A 12,166-nucleotide genomic window follows, 5' to 3' on the forward strand; every position below is an offset into this window, starting at 1 on the left:
CAGAGCTTGGGAGCAGCAACGGCGAAAGCTCTGTCACCTCTAAGCTTCAGCCTTGTGTCAGGGACCGTCAACAGCAGCTGATCGGCTGATCTTAAGGATCGGGTGGGGCAGTAAGGCTGAAGGAGGTCGGAGAGATAGGTTGGCGCGAGGTTGTTTAGACATTTAAAAACAAATAAAAGGAGTTTAAAATGTATTCGGTAACGCACAGGGAGCCAGTGAAGGGACGCTAAAATAGGGGTGATGTGCTCACGTCTGCGGGTCTGTGTTAGCAGACGAGCAGCAGAGTTCTGCACGAGCTGCAGGCGGGCGAGGGAGGCCTGGCTAATGCCAACATACAGGGCATTACAATAATCAAGACGAGTCGAGATAAAAGCGTGGATTAATTTCTCAAGATCATGTCTTGATAGAAGCGGTTTCACTTTCGCTATTTGGCGTAATTGATAAAAGCTTTTTTGAACGACTCTGCTGATTTGTTTTTCGAATTTAAAATCTGAGTCAAACTTTACCCCCAGGTTTGTGACAGAGTATACGTAAGTAGTAAAACCTTAAAGTCACATCTTAAGTGCACAGGAAGCCAGTGCTTCCTTATTGAGTTTACAACCCCCTGGCGCTTATTTGTACTGTTTTTGTACTTATTTTGATTATTATTATTTCTCGATTGTTTGTAAATGTTGCAGTTTATAAATAAAGGTTGTTAAAATGAAAATAAAAACAATAAATTGGGAGATGAATAACGTGTCTCTCTATCTACACTAGGGGGCGGTAACGAACGTTTCTAAGCGCAATACTCCACGAAAAAAAAAAAGTAAACAAAGCTCACTTCCGGTACTCGTCAGTAGCAGCGGGTGACCACAGACTGTTGAATTGTTTTGTTGTTTTGAAGCTTCTATTTCAATTTATTTTGTTGTTTTGAAGCTTCTATTTCAAGCTGCAGCGGCGAAAACATGTCCGACGCCCTGCCAGTGTGGTTCGCAGTCCAGGCGGAGCTCCTGGGACACGAGGAAGAAGTGGACTCGCAGTCCAAGAGCTGCTTTGCTTGCTACGACGACGACACTTTGTTCGAGATGTTCCATTTAACGCGCGCTTGCATCGAGTTCGTGGCGGACATCGTGCGTGTCCGCATGAAGCAATACATGCTCACGCCCTCCTCCGTGGACATCATGATCATGATCACGCTCAATTTCTTCGCTCTCGGCGCCTCCGCCGTCTCCCTCCTGAGGCGCTTCGACCTGAAGACGGACTGCCGGCAAATTGTGTGGACGGTGTCCGAGGTGGTCGCCGGTATGTCGGATCAGTTCATCTCCTTCCCGCAGACGCGCAAAGCCAAAGTGGACATCGCGCACATGGCGGAGGAGTTCTGCGGAATCCCCGACGTCCTGGGCGTGCTGGCGCCCACTCACTTCCACATCCGAACATCCACGCATGACAAGAACTGGTCGGAGTTGGTACGTCAGCAATACGTCAACGCGCTGGGCTACAAGTCGGTGGTGAGCCAGATGATTTGTGACCTGGACGGCAACATCCTGAGTGTGGAGAAGTGTTGCGTGGGCAGCACCAGCGACCAGGACTTGTGGTGCACCTCCTTTAGAGGGCGGGAGATCGAGGATGAACTCTATGGACAATACTGGGTGATAGGTGAGGATGTGAGGATGGTTTATTTCTTGGAAGCATCCATTGACTAGGTGTCAAACTCAAGACCAGGGGCCTGATCTGGCCCGCCACTTCCTTTTATGTGGTCCGTCATGTCATTCATCATGGTCCGTCACGTCATTCAACCACATCGTTTAGAGTGGCCCACCACATCATTTTCTATTCATCATGGTCCGTCACGTCATTCAACCACATCGTTTAGTGTGGCCCGCCACATCATTCAATGTGGTCCATCTCGTCATTTAACCACATCGTTTAGAGGGGCCCACCACATCATTTCTATTCATCATGGTCCGTCACATCATTTAGTGTGGCCCGCCACATCGTTCATCGTGGTCCGTCCCGTCATTTAACCACATTTAGAGTGGCCCACCACATCATTCAATGTGGTCCGTCACGTCATTTAACCACATGATTTAAATTGGCCCGCCACATCGTTCACCGTGGTCCGTCACGTCATTTAACCACATTTAGTGTGGTCCACCACATCATTCAATGTGGTTCGTCACGTCATTTAACCACATTTAGAGTGGCCCACCACATCATTCAATGTGGTCCATCACGTCATTTAACCACATTTAGTGTGGTCCACCACATCATTCAACGTGGTTCGTCACGTCATTTAACCACATCATTTAGTTTGGCCCGCCACATCGTTCAACGTGGTCCGTCACGTCATTTAACCACATTTAGTGTGGCCCACCACATCATTCAATGTGGTCCATCACGTCATTTAACCACATTTAGTGTGGTCCACCACATCATTCAATGTGGTTCGTCACGTCATTTAACCACATCATTTAGTTTGGCCCGCCACATCGTTCAACGTGGTCCGTCACGTCATTTAACCACATTTAGAGTGGCCCACCACATCATTCAATGTGGTCCATCACGTCATTTAACAACATTTAGTGTGGTCCACCACATCATTCAATGTGGTTCGTCACGTCATTTAAGCACATCATTTAGTTTGGCCCGCCACATCGTTCAACGTGGTCCGTCACGTCATTTAACCACATTTAGAGTGGCCCACCACATCATTCAATGTGGTCTGTCACGTCATTTAACCACATTTAGAGTGGCCCGCCACATCGTTCAACGTGGTCCGTCACGTCATTTAACCACATCATTTAGTTTGGCCCACCAATGTGGTCCGTCACGTCATTTAACCACATTTAGAGTGACCCACTACATCATTCATTGTGGTCCGTCACGTCATTTAACCACATTTAGAGTGGCCCACCACATCATTCAATGTAGTCTGTCACGTCATTTAACCACGTGATTTAATGTGGCACGCCACATCGTTCAATGTGGTACGTCACATCATCGTCATTTAACCACATCATTAGGGTGGCCCAGCACATCATTTCTATTCATCATGGTCCGTCACGTCATTTAACCACATCATTCATCATGGTCCGTCACGTCATTTAACCACATCATTTACGGTAGTGTGGCCCGCCACATCGTTCAACGTGGTCCGTAATGTCATTTAACCACATCGTTTAGGTGGCCCACCACATCATTTTCTATTCATCATGGTCCGTCACGTCATTTAACCACATCATTTAGTGTGGCCCGCCACATCATTCAATGTGGTCCATCTCGTCATTTAACCACATCGTTTAGAGGGGCCCACCACATCATTTCTATTCATCATGGTCCGTCACATCATTTAGTGTGGCCCGCCACATCGTTCATCATGGTCCGTCACGTCATTTAACCACATTTAGAGTGGCCCACCACGTCATTCAATGTGGTCCGTCACGTCATTTAACCACATGATTTAAGTTGGCCCGCCACATCGTTCACCGTGGTCCGTTACATCATTTAAGCACATCATTTAGTGTGGCCCACCACATCGTTCAACGTGGTCCGTCACGTCATTTAACCACATTTAGAGTGGCCCACCACATCATTCAATGTGGTCCATCTCGTCATTTAACCACATCATTTAGCCACATCGTTTAGAGGGGCCCACCACATCATTTCTATTCATCCTGGTCCGTCACATCATTTAGTGTGGCCCGCCACATCGTTCATCATGGTCCGTCACGTCATTTAACCACATTTAGAGTGGCCCACCACGTCATTCAATGTGGTCCGTCACGTCATTTAACCACATGATTTAAATTGGCCCGCCACATCGTTCACCGTGGTCCGTCACATCATTTAAGCACATCATTTAGTGTGGCCCACCACATCGTTCAACGTGGTCCGTCACGTCATTTAACCACATTTAGAGTGGCCCACCACATCATTCAATGTGGTCCGTCACGTCATTTAACCACATTTAGTGTGGTCCACCACATCATTCAATGTGGTCTGTCACGTCATTTAACCACATTTAGACGGCCCGCCACATCGTTCAACGTGGTCCGTCACGTCATTTAACCACATCATTTAGTTTGGCCCACCAATGTGGTCCGTCACGTCATTTAACCACATTTAGAGTGACCCACCACATCATTCATTGTGGTCCGTCACGTCATTTAACCACATTTAGAGTGGCCCACCACATCATTCAATGTAGTCTGTCACGTCATTTAACCACGTGATTTAATGTGGCACGCCACATCGTTCAATGTGGTACGTCACATCATCGTCATTTAACCACATCATTAGGGTGGCCCAGCACATCATTTCTATTCATCATGGTCCGTCACGTCATTTAACCACATCATTTACGGTAGTGTGGCCCGCCACATCGTTCAACGTGGTCCGTAATGTCATTTAACCACATCGTTTAGTGTGGCCCACCACATCATTTTCTATTCATCATGGTCCGTCACGTCATTTAACCACATCATTTAGTGTGGCCCGCCACATCATTCAATGTGGTCCATCTCGTCATTTAACCACATCGTTTAGAGGGGCCCACCACATCATTTCTATTCATCATGGTCCGTCACATCATTTAGTGTGGCCCGCCACATCGTTCATCATGGTCCGTCACGTCATTTAACCACATTTAGAGTGGCCCACCACGTCATTCAATGTGGTCCGTCACGTCATTTAACCACATGATTTAAGTTGGCCCGCCACATCGTTCACCGTGGTCCGTTACATCATTTAAGCACATCATTTAGTGTGGCCCACCACATCGTTCAACGTGGTCCGTCACGTCATTTAACCACATTTAGAGTGGCCCACCACATCATTCAATGTGGTCCATCTCGTCATTTAACCACATCATTTAGCCACATCGTTTAGAGGGGCCCACCACATCATTTCTATTCATCCTGGTCCATCACATCATTTAGTGTGGCCCGCCACATCGTTCATCGTGGTCCGTCACGTCATTTAACCACATTTAGAGTGGCCCACCACGTCATTCAATGTGGTCCGTCACGTCATTTAACCACATGATTTAAATTGGCCCGCCACATCGTTCACCGTGGTCCATTACATCATTTAAGCACATCATTTAGTGTGGCCCACCACATCATTCAACGTGGTCCGTCACGTCATTTAACCACATTTAGAGTGGCCCACCACATCATTCAATGTGGTCCATCACGTCATTTAACCACATTTAGTGTGGTCCACCACATCATTCAATGTGGTTCGTCACGTCATTTAACCACATCATTTAGTTTGGCCCGCCACATCGTTCAACGTGGTCCGTCACGTCATTTAACCACATTTAGTGTGGCCCACCACATCATTCAATGTGGTCTGTCACGTCATTTAACCACATTTAGAGTGGCCCGCCACATCGTTCAACGTGGTCCGTCACGTCATTTAACCACATCATTTAGTGTGGCCCGCCACATCATTCAATGTGGTCCATCTCGTCATTTAACCACATCATTTAGCCACATCGTTTAGAGGGGCCCACCACATCATTTCTATTCATCATGGTCCGTCACATCATTTAGTGTGGCCCGCCACATCGTTCATCATGGTCCGTCACGTCATTTAACCACATTTAGAGTGGCCCACCACGTCATTCAATGTGGTCCGTCACGTCATTTAACCACATGATTTAAGTTGGCCCGCCACATCGTTCACCGTGGTCCGTTACATCATTTAAGCACATCATTTAGTGTGGCCCACCACATCGTTCAACGTGGTCCGTCACGTCATTCAACCACATCGTTTAGTGTGGCCCACCACATCATTTTCTATTCATCATGGTCCGTCACGTCATTTAACCACATCATTTAGTGTGGCCCGCCACATCATTCAATGTGGTCCATCTCGTCATTTAACCACATCGTTTAGAGGGGCCCACCACATCATTTCTATTCATCATGGTCAGTCACATCATTTAGTGTGGCCCGCCACATCGTTCATCATGGTCCGTCCCGTCATTTAACCACATTTAGAGTGGCCCACCACATCATTCAATGTGGTCCGTCACGTCATTTAACCACATGATTTAAATTGGCCCGCCACATCGTTTACCGTGGTCCGTTACATCATTTAAGCACATCATTTAGTGTGGCCCACCACATCGTTCAACGTGGTCCGTCACGTCATTTAACCACATTTAGAGTGGCCCACCACATCATTCAATGTGGTCCGTCACGTCATTTAACCACATGATTTAAATTGGCCCGCCACATCGTTCACCGTGGTCCGTTACATCATTTAAGCACATCATTTAGTGTGGCCCACCACATCGTTCAACGTGGTCCGTCCCGTCATTTAACCACATTTAGAGTGGCCCACCACATCATTCAATGTGGTCCGTCACGTCATTTAACCACATGATTTAAATTGGCCCGCCACATCGTTCACCGTGGTCCGTTACATCATTTAAGCACATCATTTAGTGTGGCCCACCACATCGTTCAACGTGGTCCGTCACGTCATTTAACCACATTTAGAGTGGCCCACCACATCATTCAATGTGGTCCGTCACGTCATTTAACCACATCATTTAGTGTGGCCCGCCACATCATTCAATGTGGTCCATCTCGTCATTTAACCACATCATTTAGCCACATCGTTTAGAGGGGCCCACCACATCATTTCTATTCATCATGGTCCGTCACATCATTTAGTGTGGCCCGCCACATCGTTCATCATGGTCCGTCACGTCATTTAACCACATTTAGAGTGGCCCACCACGTCATTCAATGTGGTCCGTCACGTCATTTAACCACATGATTTAAATTGGCCCACCACATCGTTCACCGTGGTCCGTTACATCATTTAAGCACATCATTTAGTGTGGCCCACCACATAATTTCTATTCATCATCGTCCGTCACGTCATTTAACCACATCATTTAGTGTGGCCCGCCACATCGTTCAACGTGGTCCGTCATGTCATTTAACCACGTCAATTAGTGTGCCACATCATTCAACGTGGTCCGTCACGTCATTTAACCACGTCATTTAGTGTGGCCCACCACATAATTTCTATTCATCATCGTCCGTCACGTCATTTAACCACATCATTTAGTGTGGCCCGCCACATCGTTCAACGTGGTCCGTCATGTCATTTAACCACGTCATTTAACCACGTCATTTAGTGTGGTCCATCACATAATTTCTATTCATCATCGTCCGTCACGTCATTTAACCACATTATTCAACGTGGTCCGCCACGTCACAATGTGGTCCACCGTGTCATTTAATCTGGTCCGCCACATTATTTGTTTTATTTATTTATTTACAGACCGACATAGTTTTGTATTTCATTATTGTTTATTTTGTTAATATCAGAGTCCGTCATCCCTAGAAGCACACAGCTTATGGACAGGGACCCACAGTTAAATATACATCATCATATAATATACAAAATACAGTATAATACAATACATTTCAAAAACTACCCACCAAATACCAATTTCATATATAAATAAAGGAATCTTTAAATCCACCAAATCAGTCTCAATATCCTATTATTCAAATTTGATTAAAAGGTTGCATCTTGAAGATCTGCGGTAATCTCATCATACATACAGAGGTGACGACCAAAATTATGCGACTAATGTAAATTCCTCAACCATAAGGTATGCTAAATGTGCTAAGCATAATGTCGCAATAAATTGAGATTAAAACGCTTTTTAAAAATGTTTAAAGAATGTGATTCTTTTATAGAGATATTTAAATGTGGTTTGCCAGGTCATTTAATGTGGTCCGCCACATCAATTAAGGTGGCCCTCAAAAAAAGGATTTTGACAGACCTGGTCTACACTGATTGTCCTCATCATAGTCACAGGGTAAGCTGGAGCCTACCCCAGCTGACTTTGGGCGAGAGAGGCATGGTACATCCTGGATGAGTCAACAGCCAATCCCAGGGCAAAAACGGACTAACAACCGTATGGACAATTTAAAGCAAATGTTTTGGCCATTTGCGGCCCGCAACTCATTTTTTATTGGCCCGCGACACATTCGAAGGACAAAATAAACACATCCTGGTTCAGAACATTTAATAAAAGATCAAATGTTACATGTGTACATATTACTTACAAGATATGGTATGTTTTTGTGTGTGCTAAAGCCCTCAAAAAGGTTTTAGTTCAGTGGTTCTTAACCTGGGTTCGATCGAACCCTAGGGGTTCGGTGAGTCGGGCTCAGGGGTTCGGCGAAGGTCAAAACACACCCAACTCATCGTGTAAATACAAACTTCTCCCTATTACGGATACGGCAACAGCTGACTGGTTTGCAGGTGTGTAATTTGTTGTGAGTTTATGCACTGTGTTGGTTTTGTTGTTTGAACAAGGTGATGTTCATGCACGGTTCATTTTATGCACCAGTAAAAAAAACATGGTAACACTTTAATATGGGGAACATATTCACCATTAATTAGTTGCTTATTAACATGCACATTAGTAACATATTGGCTCTTAACTAGTCATTATTAAGTACTTATTAATGCCTTATTCGGCATGGCCTTATTATAACTCTAACCCTGACCCTAACCCTAACCAAATAACTCAAAATGAAGTCTTTATTACTTAGAATATGTTCCCCTAGTGTCCAAATAACTCTAAATTAAGTCTTTGTTACTTAGAATATGTTCCCCATACTAAAGTGTTACCAAAAACATATAACTTTGTCTTGAATTTGAACATTTTTATTTTTATTTTTTTACTAAAGAAGGGTTCGGTGAATGCGCATATGAAACTGGTGGGGTTCGGTACCTCCAACAAGGTACACTGTTTTAGTTGGTGGAATAAAAATATTAGTAAATAATACGTACAATTTTAGTCTAAATTAAAGCTGCAAGCAGCGTTGGACGGGCCCGCGTATTTGGCAGGTGCTAGTCCTAAGTGTCCCAATACTTTTGTCTACTTTTAGTCTGAAGTGTCCCAAGACTTTTGTCTAGTGTACCTACCTTGTCTGCATTGTGTGGGCACGTTGGTGCTTCCTGCTTTTAAGCAGCCATCTTAAAAAAACAGCATTGCAGCAGCATCAGCGCAGCGGGTCTTTGAAGGGTCATAAAATCAAAACCGGAGCAGTTAATTAAAAAGCGCTTCTGTTGTTGTAATCACAAGGGTTCAATGTCTCTCCTGTGTTAGTTTGAAGGCGAAACGACAAACGCGCTCAGAGGAGTTTGTTTTTGAAGGAAGGTGACTGGTTTTTACAAAAAATTTGTTTTGAAGGGGGAATAGCAAACTTCCTGTTGATTTTTGCTGGGGGTAGTCAGTTTATGAAATGTAGGTCTAAGTGAGACCTACGGAGAGGTTTTTGTTTCATGTCTCTCCGACCTTCCCAGTGGGAGTAACAGGCAGTTTTGTAATTTTTTTCTTCCGAGGAGCAGTTTTTTATCAGTTTTATTAAAAAAATTGCTGTAGAGCGCAATTTTTGAATTTGGGGTTAGGTTTTTTTATTAGATCACAGTTTTTGCCAGTCCTGATGTGTGTGTTCAGTTTGGTGAGTTTTGAAGCATGTTAAGGGGGTGAAATTGCAGCTCAAAGAGGCAAAAGTGACTGTTTTTAGTACTTTTTTGTCTTGAAGGGGGAATTGCCAACTTCCTGTTGATTTTAGCCCGAAGACATACAATTATGAGAACTAGGTCTAAGTCAGACCTACATAGAGGTTTTTGTTTCATGTCTCTCCGACCTTCCTAGTGGGAGTTACAGGCAGTCTGTTTTTTTTTTTTTTCTAGGGGGCGCTAGAGCGCATTTTACATTTTTGCGGTTCGGTTTTTTTATTAAAAGACAATTTTCGCAGGTCCTGATGAGTGGGTCAAATATGGTGAGTTTTGAAGCATGTTAAGTGGGTCAAATTAGTGCTCAAAGAGGCGGCGGAAGAATAATAATAATAAAGAATAATAAAACCTTAGAATAACAATAGGTCCTTATGTCCCATTGCATAAGGACTCCCTTCGGGAGTCCTTTTGCAATGGGCCATTGCGGGCCCTAATAATAATAAATATGCATTAGATGTTACACTAATTTGCTTTGTTACTCTGTAAAAAAAAAGAAGAAGTGGATTTTACGGTACAATTCTGACAGTTGTAAATAATTGTACTGTGAAAAATAAGTGGTACTATTTTTCCCATTCATAGTAATGCACTGTAAAAAGAGTAGATTTTACTGTTAAAAAAAATTGCAGCTGAGGTGCCAGAATTTTACCGTAATAAAAAAGTGGTACTGTTATTTACTTTAGTTATTCAGTGTAAAAACCACCGTAAAAATGTTTTCGACTGACCTGCCAGTTTTTTTACGTAAAATCTCTAGATTTTTTTTTTTAACAGTGTACTCTATAACACAGCGCTAAGATGTAGATGTTTTCTTCAGCATATATTGATTGACCTACATTGTATCTGTTATCGTATCTTTAATATATGAACCAAGTGGCCCTCGGATACTTCAATTGTTATGTGTGCGGCCCTTTACTGAAAAAAGTTTGGACGCCACTGATTTAAAGTCTCCAATTAGCCCAACATGCAAGCTTTTTTAGACACTGCGTGGATTTGAACCACTAATGCTTGCTGTCATGTTAGTACAGTGGTTCTTAACCTTGTTGGAGGTACCGAACCCCATCAGTTTCATATGCGCATTCACCGAACCCTTCTTTAGTGAAATAAAAATAAAAAATGTTTTCAAATTCAAGACAAACTTTTATGTTTTTGGTAACACTTTAGTATGGGGAACATATTCTAAGTAACAAAGACTTAATTTAGAGTTATTTGGTTAGGGTTAGGGTTAGAGGGTTAGGGTTATAATAAGGCCATGCCGAATAAGGCATTAATAAGTACTTAATAATGACTAGTTAAGAACCATTATGTTACTAATTTGCATGTTAATAAGCAACTAATTAATGGTGAATATGTTCCCCATACTAAAGTGTTACCATGTTTTTTTACTGGTGCATAAAATGAACCGTGCATGAACATCACCTTGTTCAAACAACAAAACCAACACAGTGCATAAACTCACAACAAATTACACACCTGCAAATCAGTCAGCTGTTGCCGTATCCGTAATACGCCGATAGGGAAAAGTTTGTATTTACACGAACCCCTGAGCCCGACTCACCGAACCCCTAGGGTTCGATCAAACCACTGTGTTAGTACAAAGCCGGGGGATACATTGTAGTCATCTACCGGCCACTCATTTGTTGTTCAACATATTTTGTTTTTATGGTCTCTGACTTCCTGTTAATTGCCCTTTCTTGTCTATCCGTTCAAAGGAGGCGAAGGCTACCACTTGAGCAAACGCGTCCTGACTCCCGTGTCGGACCCCAAAAGCGACGCTCAGATCCGCTTCAATGAAGCCCACGCCAAGCTCCACAGCGTGACGCGGACAACGCTGCGATCCCTCAAGTGGCGCTTCAGGTGCTTGACTAAACTCGGCTTCACGCTGGACAAGTTGACCAATGTGGTCAAGGCTTGCTGCGTCTTGCACAACATCGCCAAGAAGTTCTCGGTGCCCCTGCCGCCCGGGGAGGAGAAATTTGAAGACCCTCAGCCGAGGAATCCTTGCCAGGGGTCGGCGGCGGTGATCAACCCCGACGGCTTGAGAGCTCGGCAGGAACTCATCGAATCGAGCTTCAGTACTGTACCCGGTCAAGGAGAACCAGAATAACATCCAGCAGGAGGACAATGTTGGATTTTCACACAAAAGGCCGACACTCACCAGACATTCCATTAGGTACACCTAATCCAATACATTTAATCCATTGAACGCCCCCATTTTATTGTATTTTAAATAAGCAGTGGAAGTATGGTGTTCAAAATCTAGCCTTGATGCTGGAATGTAGAGCGTTTAAAAGTGCTTTTAGGTTTATTTACAGGTCATTGACTACAAAGATGGAAACAATAAGAAAATAAGTAAACTATTACCTATACATTGTACACAATTTTTTAAATGTATATTATCTAAAAGAAGTAGTAGCATAGCGTAATCTACAACAGGAATACACTTTCCATAGAGAAACATACTACATTTTGGTGCAAATCGAGATAAAAGTGCTTTTCTTTTTGTTACCGTGACAAGTATTCAGGATTTTTTGGGGGGGCTAGTGGGAAAATACATGAAGGCCTTCTAATTCAAACTTTCACCTGGAACTCTCAGCGTCTGTCATTCTCATATATCACATGAGCT

The 12,166-nt window shown here is 43.7% G+C and overlaps 1 protein-coding gene across 1 annotated transcript; it reads left to right on the top strand.

Moving 5' to 3' along the window:
• Positions 1-676: 676 nt before the first annotated feature.
• LOC133610932 (putative nuclease HARBI1) lies at positions 677-12,163 on the top strand. Its single transcript, XM_061967701.1, has 2 exons — positions 677-1,635; positions 11,253-12,163. Exons 1-2 carry the CDS (start codon positions 945-947, stop codon positions 11,645-11,647), a joined length of 1,086 nt encoding a protein of 361 aa, XP_061823685.1. The 5' UTR covers positions 677-944; the 3' UTR covers positions 11,648-12,163.
• Positions 12,164-12,166: the final 3 nt, after the last annotated feature.

Source organism: Nerophis lumbriciformis, linkage group LG11, assembly GCF_033978685.3.
Source record: "Nerophis lumbriciformis linkage group LG11, RoL_Nlum_v2.1, whole genome shotgun sequence".
NCBI lineage: Eukaryota > Metazoa > Chordata > Actinopteri > Syngnathiformes > Syngnathidae > Nerophis > Nerophis lumbriciformis.

Bases quoted from the DNA above. Each gene is read 5' to 3' on its own strand.
- LOC133610932 (XM_061967701.1), top strand. From the start codon at position 945: ATGTCCGACGCCCTGCCAGTGTGGTTCGCAGTCCAGGCGGAGCTCCTG. The intron at 1,636-11,252 runs GTGAGGATGTGA...ATCCGTTCAAAG, and splicing joins TGGACAATACTGGGTGATAG to GAGGCGAAGGCTACCACTTG.